The following is a 16,306-nucleotide window of genomic DNA, read 5'->3' on the forward strand; positions in this document are numbered from 1 at the left end:
AAATGAATCAAGTAAATGATTATAAATTTTAAAAACAACATAAAAAGTACAAATAAATGTGTTCTTAACGACCAACAGTATGTTTTAAATATAACCGTGGGTCTCGTTATCATTAAATGACATTACACAGGGGGGTGGCACTTCTCCAGAGGCTGCCATATATTTTATGGCTACGGACAATGGTAATTGCAGCACCTCCTGCTGTCTGTAATGAAAAACTGTCTAAATCTTACACATTCCCTTTAAGATGAAGTATGATCATGTCTGATTGTGAACACTGCCACATCACCACTAGGGTGTGCACACTTGCACAACCACCTTATCTAAGGTGCTAATTCTTACTTATCCTCCAAGATGTCTTTTTTTTCCAATCGAGATGTGCATTTTATTTTTCAATTGCGCAATTACATCATCACGTAGTATGAACGTCATTTAGCTCATTTTAGCAGCAAATTACCCTGTGGAAACATCTGAAAAAAAATGGCAATCTTGCACCATAAGTCTTACGTTGTTCTGTTTAGTGAACCTCAAAATGCTTTATTAGTTATCTCGCCACTAATGTCTAATGCAAAGAAATCCAGAGTAAGCAATTTTGTGGTATCTATTTTTTTTTAGGTTTAACATGGATGCACGTTTTGCATAGCTAGTTTATTAAAGTAGCCTGATAGCTTTCCCTCGCTCGTGCTTCTACGTGCTTGCTACCTTCCCTGCATTGCAGTCTTCTCCGGGGGGGTTAGCTACATATGAGGTGGCTATGTTAGCTGCTAACCGGAGAGAGAGAAAGGGAGCGAGGACTGCGCCAAAACCAGGGTCCGGATTTGTGACGTCACAGGGATCCACAGACCTCTCTGACAGGACGGAGGTTGACGTAAAACCAGCGTCCCGCCGCCCCCTGATTGTTCATCGAAACATTGCTGCTTTATGGTGCTTTAAATTCGAATCAAGCTTTTATTTCTAAAGGGAATCCCACTACTGCTGCTGCTGCTTTTCCCTTTGCCCATCGCGCTCCACCGTTGACCGGCGAGGACAAACAACCAGCGGACCAGGCACTAATCCCCGGGACGGTTACATCCAGAGTGTAAAAGGGGAGCTCGATCCCCTTTTTTTTACGAGAAATGGACCGGGACAAGAACCAAATGGATTAAATGAGTCGAAGTAATCGTCATCGAGGGGGGTTGACAAAGCGAAGCTGAATGTCCATTTGGTCTTTATTTTTGTTAATTGACTGGAGATGGGGGTTTTCGCGAGCAGACAAAACATAGGCGTGGAAGAAGTGGATATTTCGTCCAATTCGGTGTACCGTTACCCACCGAAATCTGGTAAGTCGCCAACAACAGGTCAGCCCGATGTGTGTGTACGTCAGTGTGTATTTGAGTGCGTGTTTGTAATTGTTTCACGCTGCAGAACGAATTGCAGGTGATTGTGTTATTTTGCGCAAAAACGATGAAAAAGTAGTAGTGCACACGAGCAAAGATGCCGCTGACATACTGGAAAGGAGCTGCAGAAAGGCCTGAGGAGTAAAATTAAAAAAGCTTGTCATATTTCAATACTGTAAAATTGCTTTACTGATACTTTCAATTATAATAACAATAAAAATAATCTCTGCAAATAAAAGCCAGTTTTGATGAAATTAATAACAGATGGATTGAGGATTGCTCAGAGCATCATTCCCAGGACCCATTCCTAAAATTTTGAACCGCCAGTGTTTCTGTAAATATGTAGAAAATTGAACACACCACTTTCATCAGCTCCAGAAATGAGTTTTAAATTGAAATATTGCAAACTGTTCTCTTACTCTCGAATAACGCAATCAGTGGTGGACAGTTTGAATGTCACCCATGAAGAAACTCCCCCGCCCATCCCATCACCATAACATGCATACACGGAAAGAGGAAAAATATTATTGTTTTTTTAACTATAATTCCTAAAAAAACAAATAAGAATCCAACACACAAGAATAATTACATTTAAGAAAAAAAATCAAAGCAAATCTTGCATTGCATCGGCAATAATTTTCCTTGTTTGTCAGCATGCTGTTGTTAATGTTTGTGGTAAGTTTGCTAAATTGTTGAAGAAGCCTTACTTGGTGAAACAAAATTGTCCATATAGACTTAACTTTAACCCCATAAAATAACAAGCCCATAGATAACATCTGCAGGTAATCAAGTATATGCTAAGATGTAAGCTAACACTATTAGCTAATTTACTAGGTGGCTTTATTGCACTCTTTATGGTTGGGCAGGCTCCTAACAGAACCAAGTAATTGTGTAAAAGAAAACACAAAACGCATGATTTCCATAATATGCCCCTCGTTAAAGTTGAATTTGTATGGCATTTTTATATATCATTGTTTGCCATCATGCTGTTTGTGTGAGGGGAAAAAGAAAGAAGGTTGCAGATGAAATTGATCTGTCAGCAGCGGGATCTGGTGACAAAGCTGCCGACCTGCTTCAGGAGCTGTCATTCAGTCCTGTTTTAGTCCGCAGGCATGTGAAACAAGTCTTGAAGGTGTCAGACTCCACACACACCACCCACAGCCAGTCAAATATGTATCCGGATGCCTATTACAGTCTTGCCATTCCTCGCTGTGATTAAAAGAAACAACTTGGTTTGAAGCCAGCTGCGCACCGAGCGATGCGGAAAACGGAGCTGGACAATCACACCTTGGTGACTGTTAAAAAAAAACTACCGTAACAGAAAAATGCAATCGGTGGTTTCGGGATGCTTCTAGAAGTATATGAGAGGCCCCTGGTGATGATAACAGCCATATGTCATTTTTCTATAGGGTTGAAAAGTGGGGCAAAAAATAAGCCATGGAATTTTTGATATTAGCAGTTTTGTAATTGAAATTTGCAGGTCCGTGCAGTCATTCCAATTCATTTTGCAATCTATTTTATGGATTCGCAGGAAGTTACTTTGCCAGCCACTTCATCATGGGCGGAGAGAAGTTTGACTCCACCCACCCGGAAGGTTACCTGTTTGGAGAAAACACAGACCTTAACTTCCTCGGGACCAGGCCAGTAGCGGTAAGTTTACCCATTGCAAAAGTTTATCTGGATTTGTGCTAGAACACTGGGTTTTGCTCGGCTATCTAGTTAGGTATAATGTCCTTTAAATAAAGTAAAGATTAAGCAGAATTAATAATAATTCCAATATATATATATATATATATATATATATATATATATATATATATATATATATATATATATATATATATATATATATATATATATATATATATATATTTTAAATATATATATATATATATATATTTAATTTCTTTTGTTATTCCTCAATAAATTGTAATAAGAAATATTTACCCCTTCTAATGCCTTCCATTTAAAAAAGGAGAATCTGCTAGCTAATTTGGAACATTCTGACTGATCAAACTTCTTATTTTTTAAATTTTATGAAACCTTTTTTACACCTATTCCCATAAAAAAAACCTAGTTGACGTCAAATGACGTCAATGGCATTCCACCATGATAAGGTTTCAATTGAGGTCCTTTCATTCTAGTGGCACTCCAAGTGGTAATTGTTTATTTTTGTAACATTTGTAATGTAAAATACAATTGAGGATGAAAACTTACTTTCAACTAAATCACAAAATAGAAGCAGGAAATGAAAAATGTAAAAACAATGAAAGGATTTATTTTCATGGGAGCATATTTTTTCCCTGTCCTCCTCTGATTTGCATTTTTTTTTTTTACAATGGATCTCCTGCTTATTCATTTTTTTTCTTAAAAATGTCTTAAAAATTGAGAGCATTCAGAGAATTTTAGATAAAAAAGGAAAAAGGATCCAAATGATTCAACAATGAATATCATAATCATTTAGTTGTTCATTAATCGTTCCACTTCAAAGTTTCTCATTCTGCAGTCAGGGCTGGAGGAGCGGCGTATGATAATTTATGATTTTTGCACCTTTGTCAAACGGCTCTTTTACTTGCCGCCAATTCCATCATCTGGCCTTCATTTCGCGTTGACACGCCGTACACAAGCTCGCTCGTCTGCAGCTGACGGCATCCTGCTGCAGCACTTAGCAGCCTTCCTCACTCTGCCCGATTGCAACTCACATCGATGTGTCATCCTGTCAGAGTAATTAAAAATGAAAGGCGAGACTCTGCCAAGCCGTAAGGCCTTCTCCTGCGGGTTTTCGATCATGTCACCGGAACGTTGCGCTCAAAAGCAATTTAGAAATTTTGACGTGGAGCTTGCTGCCTTTATGTCTAGACTCGGGCTAAAATTAGCAGTAGCGCTCTCGCTCCCAGATTATGTGGGCATTTAAATCTTCCCCAGGGCCAAGAATTCATCCCGGAAAAAAAATTCTGCCACTCTTCATCTCTCTTTGAATGAGACGCTCAAAGCGGCGTTATATAACCTTCGGTGGCTTGTGAGCAGATGGCACAGTAAAAGCATAAAACCCAGTTTGAGTTATTGCGCTGTGGCTCTCCCACAAATATGATCACGTACGAGCTATATTTAGAGCCCCCCCCCCCCAATCCCACATGCAATAATCTCCCATAAGGAATTGAGTGTTTTCAAATGGTGTTTAATATACACAAGCCTGGGGATCTCCGCTGTGACATTTCTAATAAAACCAACACTGTAGTCTAATGAAAGGCTCTTTTCAGCATTAGCATGCGTGTGTGAGTGCGTGTGTGTGTGTGTGTGTGTTTTAGTCCCACCGGACCCCAGATGTGTATTACTACTGCCATTCAAGCTCTCGTAAAGACACAAGTAAGGCTTGTGGAGAGTGTGGATTTATTCCGTCATATCCTAAATGGGACCTTTCATGCAAAGTCAGCATCTTGCTGCTTTTGAATTCAATCAAAGGAAACTTCAAACTGGGTCAAGTTCATTGAGCTAACCAAAGGATAGTTGTTGGCTAAAGATCAGACAAAGATTAATCCACCGCTGATAACTCGTAAATTTCTTGTATTCATTCCGAACGGAAATTCCTTTAATTCACTCAATCCAATTCAATACTTGTTATATTTTAAAGAGTCCTGACATTCAATCCCAGGTACTTGTGTGTGTGTGTTTATTTAAAAAAAACAAACAAAACTATATATATATATATATATATATATATATATATATATATATATATATATATATATATATATAGTTTTTTATATATATCATTGATTACTTTAGGTCATGAGCTCAAGTAATTATTTAGCTGGTAATTATGTATTAAATAGATAATCAATTGCTTTAGTTACTAAACAACTTAAGTCATTGATTATGTAAATATTTATTTATTTTAGAACATGCCTTATTTCAGTACCTAGTTAATTTTAAACTAGGCATTTTTAAATTGTACTTTAGCCAAACAATTGGAAAAAAAAAGCATGCTGTTTTGTAAAAGAGTACAGAATTGAATGTCTGGAGTCCTAAAAAAAAATAAACATAAAAATATCTCTATGGGATTGAATGACTTAATGAATTAGGTACTAAAGTAATCTTTAGTTACTAGAAGTGAAGTAATTAGTACTAAGGATCTAAAGTACTTGATAACTTTTAGTCCCAAAGTAATTGATTACTTTAGTTAATTCAGTACTCAAGTAATCAATTGTTTTAGATAGAAAACACTAAAATCAATTACTTTAGGGACTCAAGTACAAAAGTAATTTTCTTACTTAAGGTTCTTAAAGTACCAAAAGTAATTGATTACCTTAGTACCTACTTACCTAGTAAAGTACCTACAGTAATTGATTACTTTAAAAATAATGTAATTGATTGCTTTTGTGCTTAATTGCCTAAAGAAATCGATTACTATAGTACTTAATTCATTTAATATCAGCCTATTTACAGTATATACTCCTTTAACCAAACACTCGAAAAGCATTTGAAAAAGACATGACTCTTAAAAAAAAAAAAAACTAAACATATGTCTTTGGGTTTGAATGCGTTGAATCAGTAGCAGCCGCAGTGAGTAGGAGAGGAATGTTCGGGCCACTCCCCATCGTCCCGCGGCGTATATTTAACCGACTTGAATGATTGTTTTTTCTTGCTTTCAGTTCCCATACGCAGCCCCTCCACCTCAGGAACCGGTGAAGACGCTACGCAGCCTTATAAACATCCGCAAGGACACACTGCGGCTCGTACGGTACGCTGTAATACAACTCCGACTCGCACAAGTGCTGACTAAGAACGGGCAGCGACCGCTAAATCCAGGCTTTGGAATTTAAAGGCCCAACTGTTAGCAAAAGTCACACAAACGTTTGGCAGTCTATTTGAGAGTTAGCAGCCTACTTCCTGGCTAAAACCGACAAATATTGTCTCACTTGTTTCTCTGATCTGTATTGACTTGCCCCTTATTCCAATCCAGTTCTACTTAGAAAAATCCAAATTTCAAAATCAAAATGACTTTCTCCGCCTTGCAGTTGCAGCGAGGACCTAAAGTTACCTGGCGACGATGAGGCGGGCAAGCAGCGGGCCTGCTACAATGTGGAGTTCACCTTCGACGCTGACACGCAGGTGGCAATCACGATCTACTACCAGGCCATAGAGGAGTTTCACAACGGCGTGCCAGTGTAGGTTCTTGAGAGTGAGATGGCGCTTGTAGCTTCATTTACGGCGTTAATGGGAATTCTTTGGCTCCGTGTAGCTACCTGCCGCAGGACAGCTCCCTGCAGTCGGAGACGGTGCACTTCAAGAGGGGCGTGAGCCAGCAGTTTTGTCTCCCCTCGCATACCGTCAACCTCAGCGAGTGGGCGGACGAAGAGGTGAGTCCTTTCGCGGGTTGCTTCGACGCTTTCTGGGAGAGATATCTTGCCTGATTTGATTTTGTAAGACATGGTCATGACCCTGGATTTTTTTTTTTTCTGAATTTTTGTTAGAATAAGCCTACTGTATTTTCCATACTATGAGGCGCACCTAGAAGCCTTCAATTTTCTCAAAGCTGATAATGCGCCTTATAATCCGGTGCGCCTTATACAGCAAAACCTTGGGTTCCCATTTTTGAGGAACAAAAACATTAAAATAACTTGATCGCCATATAAATTCGTCAGTTTTCACCTATGCATTTCAGTTCTATATGTATTTTTGACAATTGAAATTTTTATAACATCCTGTTTGAATTTTTAATACTCTATATATGTTACAATTTTGAAGGAACTCTTATGCAAACAAGGTGCAAAAAAATGTGTGTTTTTATCAAAGAAAGTGCAACTTAAAGCCTTGAATTTTCTCAAAGCTGATAATGCGCCTTATACTCCGGTGCGCCTTATAAAGCGAAACGTTGAGTTCACACTTTTGAGGAACATAAACATTAAAATAACTTAATCACCATGTAAATTCTTTAATTTTCACCTATGCATTTCAGTTCTATGTGTATTTTTCACAATTGAAATTTTTATAACATTCTGTTTGAATTTTTGATATGCTATATATGCTCCAATTTTGAAGGAATTTATATGCGGACAATGTGCAAAAAATTGAGTTTTTATCCAAGAAAGTGCGATTTTCTCAAAAAAATCCAGAAACTGTTTTTAAATCAACAAAACAATAAAGTAAATATAAAATAAATGTAAGATATCCTACAAATTTTCTTTCACCTCACGATTATGTCCCACAGTGTTGATTCTGCACACAAAAAAAATATGTTTTAACCCTGAAAATGTGAGGGGGGGGGCCCTTTTCAAGGCACCGTAGGACCTTACTCCCCTGGAATTGCGTTTGACACCTCATGTCTGCTCTCCATAGCTGATTTTTGACATGGACCGGGAGATCTTCCCCATGGTGGTGCAGGCCGTGGTTGACGAAGGCGACGGTGAGTTCTGATCCGCCTGACATTGCGGCTGCTAAGAGAAGCCATTAATGTTTCTATATTTGTGCACGCAGAACACGTGGGCCACTCTCACATTCTACTGGCCACATTTGAAAAGGTAAACTTGATTGCAAAAATGTCTTTACTGTGGGCATACAAAGTTAAATTCTGTGGTTTTCCGTGACAGCACATGGATGGCAGCTATTGTGTGAAGCCTCTGAAGCAGAAACAAGTGGTAAACTTTTATCAAATATTTATTCATTCTTTTTGATCCAACGCATTCTTGTCCCCTGGAGACTTGACGTCTTTTCTTCTTTCATTTCCCAGGTGGATGGAGTGAGTTATCTACTGCAGGAGATCTACGGGATAGAGAACAAGTACAACAGCCAAGAATCAAAGGTAAACACGATTAGAGGATTTTCCTGTCGGCGCCTCGATACCATTGCGCCGCTTTAATCCACAGGTCGCCGACGACGAAATCAGCGACAACAGCGCCGAGTGCGTGGTGTGTCTCTCGGATGTGCGCGACACGCTCATTTTGCCGTGCAGACACCTGTGCCTCTGCAACGCCTGCGCCGACACGTTGCGTTATCAAGCCAACTGCTGCCCCATCTGCAGATTGCGTGAGTCCACTCGCTCCAATGCGTAGGGGTGTTTTTATTTTTTGTCAAATATTTCCTAACTCCTTTTTTTTTTTTTTAGCTTTCAGAGCTCTGCTGCAGATTCGAGCAATGAGGAAGAAACTCAGCCCTTTGACGCCGACTAGCTTTAACCCCGTCATCACTTCGCAGACGTCGGACTCGGAGGAACACTCGGTACGGTGCTGTGTGGGATGCAGCAAAAATCTGGGTCGTATTTTGTCATCACATTTTTCTCATTTATTTTCCACTTTTTTAAAAACGTATTACATACCATGACTTCAAAATAGTTGTGTAAAATACTTGTACTGTGTCCCTTTGTGTATTGTGGGGGTTTAAATTCAGAATAATATTGACAGTAACCTAAATCTGAGTGTGACATAGTATCGGCTGCTGTCACGAGAACTCAATACCTAAGCCAAGGGTGTCAAACTGATTTTTATTGTGGGCCACATTGTACTTAAGGTGTCTGTTAGAGGGCCGGAATAAATCTAAAAATAGTCTAAAGAAGCTTCAATTTTAACGTACCCCTTTAATTTCTCTAGAATCCTGAAAATTTAGGACTTAAAAACAGAAAAACGTGTCTAATAAGCGCTGTTTTTGCTGGTTTGCATCTTTACCTAGTTTTGAAAACAGAGGCCGATAAAAACTGTTCAAAAGATAGATCGGGAACAGAAAATGGTTATTTTTGAAGACAATCTGCAAGTTTAGCTAGAAACTTGAAATCAAATCAGCATTTGGCGGGCCACATAAAATGATGTGGCGGACCGGTTCTGGCCCCCGGGCCTTGAGTTTGACACCATGACCTAAGCGATAAGGCTGGTATACGCCTGATACTGATTCTCGGCATCAGTACTCGCCCATCTTTATCAAAATGTATTATTCTCCGCATTGAATGAGTCAAATGACATCCTTTGTACTTTCCTTTTTTTCCCCAGGCTTCGGAGCACATCCCCCCGGGTTACGAGGCAGTGTCCCTGCTGGAGGCTCTCAACGGCCCCCTGGCCACATCTTCCGTGGCTCCCCCTCTTCACTCCGGCCCCAGTCACGTCTCAGGGGCGCTACCCCCTTACGGCAACGAAGCCCACCCGGCGGCAGCCCGTTCCCTCTCCCCTCTTGACCATTCCAACTCAAGTCAAGGGCTGAAACTCAAGAAAAGTGGTTCCAAGTGAGTGAACGTACCCATACTGTGATTAACATATTTTATACTGTTGTTTTGTTTTCAAAATCCAAACCACGAGTCTGTGTATTTTAGATCGCTCTCCCAGAATTCCTCAGTGCTTCCTGAGGAGGAGGATGAGAAGTCATGCAGTGAATTAGAGGCCCGTCGCCACAAACTTGGGGTAGATCAGCAGGAGGTGTGTATATTTTTATCGCTATTTTCTCGAATTGTTACCTCCTGTTCTGACGCTTCTCTGTTTTTTTTTTACAGTCCGGGGTCACGCCAGACAGCGAAAACTTGACACTCTCCTCCTCCGGGGCGATCGACCAGTCGCCGTGCACCGGAACTCCACTTTCCTCCACTATCACTTCCCCTGAAGGTAACACAACACTTTGTAATCCATAAGAAGACATCTTTAAATAGAACGTCAATGAAATGCTCTTGTTTGGTATGAAACGGTCCTAACAAAGGAAGCTGCTATCTCGACAAATACTTAGCCAAAAGCAGAAGCTGTCGGGAAGAAGATGCCAAGATCGAACGTGTTCTGGTTTCCATTTTCAGTATAAAGTAGTATTGGCGCATCACATTTGACGAATGATAAACCACCCGTCTAGATGGCAAGTTGCATGCAGTAATTTTCAAATGTGGAAAACAAAAGCCTCACTCCAGTTAAGGGAGCATTTTAACATGAATAAATGATTAGCTAAGTGGATCTGATGGGAGGATTTTTGGCATTAAACTAGCAGCGTAGGAATACTGCTGAAAAGAAAAGCTGGCCGAGCTTCACGTTTCTTCTTTCAAAAATGGCGTCGGACCGTGATGTGTGTCTCCGTGTGTCTGCCAGACCCAGTGAGCAGCAGCCTGGCCCAGTCAGTGATGTCCATGGCCTCGTCCCACTCGCAGAACTCCCACATCAGCACTGACACCATGTCCTCCATGTCAGGGTCCTACCTGGCCGGGGCGGACGCCGAGCCCGGGGGGGGCCAGGAGGGGGGTGACGCCCAGGGCCAGGAGATCCGGGACACCCCCGTGGAGACCCGAGGACCCTCACAGCTGGAAGTGGTAAATTTTTGTGATGGCTTCAAATAGGGCTGCGACTATTATTTGTCAATGACCAGTCAACAAATTTTTACTATATTTATTTAAAGTCAGAGAAGCAAGTAAACATTTATGTGATGTTTTTAGTTAAAAAAAAAAAAAAGATTTATATGATATAAAATGCCAGAATTTTTACAGTTTTTTTGGTTCTCTTTTTTTCCAAGGAATCGACAGAATTGAACTACTCTGTGGCTGTCGATGAGCAGGACTCAGAGGTGACTAGCATATGATGACTTGCAACAAATAATCAATCCCAAAGGCATATTTTTAGTTTTTTTTTTCAATGGATGAACGTTTTTTTGCCTCTTTTTTTTTTCAAGTGATTGGCTAAAAGACAGATCTCAAAATGTCTGGTACATATGAATTAGGAAATGAAGTAATCGATTACTTTGGGTCATTAAATACTAAAGTAATCAATTGCTTTAGGTAATTGTGTATTAAAATAATCATTCATTTAATAACTAATAATTTCAGTAATGTATTATAGAAACTAATTTATTTCTTTATTATTTATTGTTAAGTGGCTAAAGTTCTTGATTACTTTAGCATTTAACTACCTAAAATACATGATTAGTTTGGCACGTAATTATATTTTATAGAATATTGATTTGGGAAAGTACTAAAGCAATTGATTATGTTATTAATAATTACCTAAGATAATTAATTACGTTACTTTTTAATTCATTTATACCTGACAATTTTAGACCTGTCTTTTGCCAAATGTTTGACAATAATGTAAATAAGTGGCATTGAATGTCTGTACTCCTTAAAAAAAGGAGGGATTGAATGAGTTAGTAATTATGTAAATGCTTCTTCGAACTCTCATGTTTGCTTTTTAGGGAAATGATGTCACAGAAGAAGACCGTTCCTTGCCATCGGATGGCAAAGGTAAATTACAGTGACCAACTCTCACAATACAGTTGACGTGCGCCTTGTAAACTGATGGCGCACAAAATAATTTAAAAAATCTCCACGTAGAGCTTTAAATAGATATATTTTCTTGTGTTAACGCGAGTGAGCCATGCCTGACAAAATACATTTTACTTGTAGTACAGTGTTTCCCAACCTTTCTGTAAAAATGAGAGAATCTCATCAAACACTCCTAACCAAAAATATCACTAAATTATACAAAGTATGTTTTTCACAAATAAATTACAGTCTTCTGGTAATTAAATGAAATTGGATAATTTTCTGATACACACAGAAAAGTGGTTGGAAATCACTGGAGGAGTACAAGGGCTACTTTTAGAACCAAAAAAAAAAAAATCACATTTAATGGATCAGAGCATGGTGAGGTTGTTTGTCATTTCATGCTTGCCTTTGCATGTAATGTCCGACGCCTTCATGCCATCCATTTTAATTACAGTTTGACTTTATTTTCATGATACACTTCAGTGTTCGGCGAGTCAACAAACACACAGAATAGTGCTTGAGGCAAACATAAACAAGGTCACCTTGCAAACAGACAGCCTGGGATGTATAATTATGGTTGTGTGGTTGTGTGTGCGTGAAACCAATGAGTTCACTGAATGATCTTTCAGTTCTTTAGGGAGCGAGTGCTGCCCGACAGGCTGTGAATGCTCATGTACTCTGCAGGATGTGTGTGTGTGTGTGTGTGTATGTGTGTCTGTGACAGCACCAGCACTGCCAGATGGCTTGTGTGTGTTCTTTTTTTCTTGAGCTGCCAATCATGTAGCCATCCTTGGCTTTTTGTCCTCATTAGTGCCGACATATGCACTCACCTGTCAAATTAAGCATGTCACAATGTGTGTGTGTTTTTTTTTGTTCAGTTTGATTCCTCAATACATTGCACAAAACACACACATTTATTATACCACACAATAGGATAATGTAAAACCTCGGTAGCCAGCATCGATGTTAAGAGTGAAACATTTTATTAAATGGGCAACCATCCTAAAAAGGATTCTAACTTACTATATCAACTAATCCACTGCCATTGATAACTATAGACGTCAAAGACCCATTTTAATTGGTAGTTATATAAGTAAAAAAAGTATTTTTACTGGGCTGGCAGTGAATGAGTTAATAGTAAATTCTTAATTAGTTAAAATAACATTAAAACTATATTCAAGATTGACTTCAACTTTAAAATGGGTCAATTTGACCCACAACATAACATGGCGAATGGCTTAGAAATTGTTACATTTGAAAGAAAAATACATAAAAAATTAACTGAAGGTTAATGTCTGACAGTCTGTAATAATATTACTATTTTCCTATAAGCAAATAAAAATAGAATATATATAAAAAAAAAACTTTAACTCATTCAACGTTATTAACTCATTCACCACCATACACAGCTATGGACATCCATTTTTACTGGACTGGCAATATATAAGTTAACTCATTCACTGCCATTGACAGCTATATAAGTTAAAAAATAAATACATAAATAACTGGGTTGGCAGTGAATGAAGGCAATTTGCCCCGAAAGACTTGCGATATATCAAGACAATTATTTTATAAATATTTTAGCAACAAGTGTGCAGTATAAATGTGCAAAAGATTAGCCTTCACGGGCCACATAAAATGACATGGCGGGCCAAATTTGTACCTCGGGCCTTATGTTTGACTTCGGTACTATTTGTTATGTATCAGTGGCACTCGTAGTACAGGCCTGTGTAGAAATAGGTCAAAAAAATAAAAAAAGATTAAAGCTGAAATGAAGGCTGTTCCACCTCACACCTTTAGGTGGCGGTAGTGCACATTGCAATGTGGTTGTCAACCACAGAATAAGACCAAACTCCGCAAAGCGCAACACATTGAGAAATGCTTCATTCTTGCCTGGCCGACCACCACCCTTCCTGGCTGTCCCCTCCACATCCCCCGCTGTGCCTGGCTGCTCTTGTTTGACCTGTGCCCTCGCTTGCAGGTGGGCGGAGCAGGTGTCCCGAGTTGACCAATAACAATCAGGGCGTGGCCCTGTGTGACACGCCCTCTTTGGGCTTGGACAATGAGCAGGCTCCTGAAGGCCGATTTGCCGGTGAGTGGACGCCGTCCAGAAGTGATGGGATTGGGGGGAACGGGAGCTAACCTGACGTTAGCTCGCTAGGCTAACAAGGAAGAAACAATGGCGGCAGAAGCTAACGTAGGCTTCCGAGCGGCTCCTCTTTTTCATTTCTTCCCTTTGCTGCTTCATTGCTTGTTGGTGGCGAGTTACCATGCGCTCCCTCCATCCTCAAGCCCTCGTGTGTGTTTGTGACGGTCATGCGTGCTTCGTACGTGCACGTCGCTGTTTGAATGCTCCAGTCTGACCCAATGTGTTGGTTTGCTTTGTACGAACGTTTCGAACAAAACCCCCCACTGTGACTTTTTTGCCTCGATGCCCTTCATCATCTTCACAAAGTCGTTTCCCTTCCCCGTGTGTTGCGTTTTTAGCTCAAATGTCGTGCGTGGCGTCTTTTTCTCTCGCTCTGTGTCGTAAAATGTCTTCTGTTATCTCTCCCCTTTTCCTGTCAATTCCTCCCATCCCGTATTTTCCTCCTCCCCTTTCCCTTTCTGCCCTTCTCTCGCCTCCTTTTGGATGGAAAGATGAGGAGTCGTGCCCGGTACATATTGAGAACTAGGTATGCGGTGTTGGCTAAGATGCTAGATATGATGCAAGGGTTATTTGGGTTCATCACGCACTTAGACAAAGGTATTGGGACATTCAGAAGTGAAACTAGAGCAATTATAACAGTCTTCATAACTGCTGCAAGTTACCCAGTAAAGCTGCTATAATGTTACTTTTTTAGAATGCAATCAAGAATACAATGTGCAGTATGCCTGTGATAATGTTATTCTTCCTATACAGATGCTGTGCTTTGTCTTTTCCTGTTATCTATTAAAAATAAGCAAGCAAGTTAAGAGGAAAGCTGTGTCCCTGTGTCCCAAAACTTTTGTCTCTATGTAACTGATCTACAAAAATGAATTTGTTTTCCTCTTCTGTTTTATAAAATTTGTTTCAATAAATCACAAACACATATATATATATATATATATATATATATATATATATATATATATATATATATATATATATATATATATATATATATATTTACACAGTATATATGGATGGATTTTTTTCAGTTTTTTTCTCTACAAGTATTTTCTCTACAATAATTAATTTTAGCTTTTCTTCTCAGTTTTTTTGGAAAAAAAATACATTTATTTTTTTAAATTTTCTATGTAATTAATAAGGCCCAACTTATATGGATTTTTCTCATTCTTGTCTTTCTTTTTTTCCTTTTCTTCTTTCCAGTCTTTTCCCATTTTTGGTTTGTTAGTGCTATCTGTAGAACATTACAGAATATAAAAATGTGCTTACTGATTTTTTTTTGTTTTTTTTCCCAATTTTTTGGGAGGTAGAAATATTTCAATGTTTTTATCCCTGCCCTCTGTAACATGTTAATGGGTAAATAAAAAGGGAACATTTAGTTGTTTTCTGACTTTACTTATGAGCCGATTCAATCGGCCACCGAATTAATCAGTTGGGCCAGAGTAATCACCGGATTTTATAATTGTGCACCTCTTTTTTTTCATATTTTAAACCCCACCATCTCTTTCGCTTCGTCATCTCTCGTTCAGGTCTGATGTATCTCGGTGGCTACAGGCCCGTTTTGGACACCAGCAGCAACCGGGAGGAGCAGGGGGTGGAGACCCGGGAAAGCCAGAGTCCCAAACACCCCCGTCGTGGACCCCTCATTGTGTAGCGCGCTCACACACCAACACACCCGAACACTACTACTACTACAACTACTACTACACTTACAAGTACTACTACGAGCACTTCCTACTCAGTGCTTCATCGCTGGATAACGGCTGAACAAGGAACCTCAGCACCAACACCACCTACACTCTTCTCCACTGAAGTGTTACCTGAGCACTTTTATGAATATTTTATTTCCTGCTCTGGTTTTATTTATTACCCATAGCCGTGACTTACCGGTGACAGTTTCATGTTATGACTTTATGGTTAGAAGTTGCTGCTGCTCCTCCTTCTCCTCCACCAGCCAATCAGTCAGGGGCTACTGTGATTTGCAATCAACACGTCAGGTGTGGTACGCTAGTGCGCTAAATGCTAAAAAGAAAGCCGGCTCCTCTCTGGATGATTTCTGCTCAATGTGAAATGTACGCAGACTTGGACTTGAACATTAAAGGAATGTACATGAAGGACCGTAACCTCCCAAAAGGAGGCGCTAATGTTAAGGTAGGATGGGCATTGACTTGTTTTCTGTGATTATGTGGAAAATGAGCACGCAATTACTCAATTTATTTATATATCTTCACGAGATCCACCCTATTCGTTTGTGTCCGATGGTGACAGCAGAAAATTTCATGATCATAATGAGTTAATGTCCTTATAACGTCATTAATTGCACCACACATTCCAGAGTGTGAACTAAAGAGGGATGTTTTTTTTAAACAACATATTTAGGATAAGCGGTGAAGATTATGGATAGATAATAGATAATGTTTAAAATTAATCGGTCAAGCATTTGGTAATCGGATACTTTTCTGCCAAAAATGCTCATTTCCCTAAAAAAAATCCACATTTTGGACCCTACACATTCGACATTATTGGAAAAGTCGGGGTGTCCTCTACAGAGCACACGCAAACTTAGAA

General features: G+C 39.4%; 1 protein-coding gene across 1 annotated transcript in view; it reads left to right on the forward strand.

The window, feature by feature from the left end:
* The first annotated feature begins 803 nt into the window (after window positions 1–803).
* The window catches only part of rnf157 (ring finger protein 157), a 16,656-nt gene continuing 1,153 nt past the window's right edge, over window positions 804–16,306 (forward strand). The window contains exons 1-19 of the mRNA XM_088439557.1: window positions 804–1,319; window positions 2,908–3,026; window positions 6,029–6,117; window positions 6,395–6,544; window positions 6,619–6,736; window positions 7,716–7,782; window positions 7,854–7,897; window positions 7,967–8,014; window positions 8,107–8,178; window positions 8,243–8,402; window positions 8,482–8,594; window positions 9,356–9,585; window positions 9,673–9,775; window positions 9,850–9,958; window positions 10,424–10,641; window positions 10,842–10,892; window positions 11,517–11,565; window positions 13,571–13,681; window positions 15,268–16,306. The exon at window positions 15,268–16,306 is cut by the window's right edge and continues 1,153 nt beyond it. Coding sequence (XP_088295683.1) covers window positions 1,232–1,319; window positions 2,908–3,026; window positions 6,029–6,117; window positions 6,395–6,544; window positions 6,619–6,736; window positions 7,716–7,782; window positions 7,854–7,897; window positions 7,967–8,014; window positions 8,107–8,178; window positions 8,243–8,402; window positions 8,482–8,594; window positions 9,356–9,585; window positions 9,673–9,775; window positions 9,850–9,958; window positions 10,424–10,641; window positions 10,842–10,892; window positions 11,517–11,565; window positions 13,571–13,681; window positions 15,268–15,392 — 2,064 coding nt within the window. The 5' untranslated portion in view covers window positions 804–1,231 and the 3' untranslated portion in view covers window positions 15,393–16,306. The remainder of the gene's footprint in view (window positions 1,320–2,907; window positions 3,027–6,028; window positions 6,118–6,394; window positions 6,545–6,618; window positions 6,737–7,715; window positions 7,783–7,853; window positions 7,898–7,966; window positions 8,015–8,106; window positions 8,179–8,242; window positions 8,403–8,481; window positions 8,595–9,355; window positions 9,586–9,672; window positions 9,776–9,849; window positions 9,959–10,423; window positions 10,642–10,841; window positions 10,893–11,516; window positions 11,566–13,570; window positions 13,682–15,267) is intronic.

This window comes from Hippichthys cyanospilos, chromosome 17, assembly GCF_059441005.1.
Source record: "Hippichthys cyanospilos isolate Australia breed blue-spotted pipefish chromosome 17, RoL_Hcya_1.0, whole genome shotgun sequence".
NCBI lineage: Eukaryota > Metazoa > Chordata > Actinopteri > Syngnathiformes > Syngnathidae > Hippichthys > Hippichthys cyanospilos.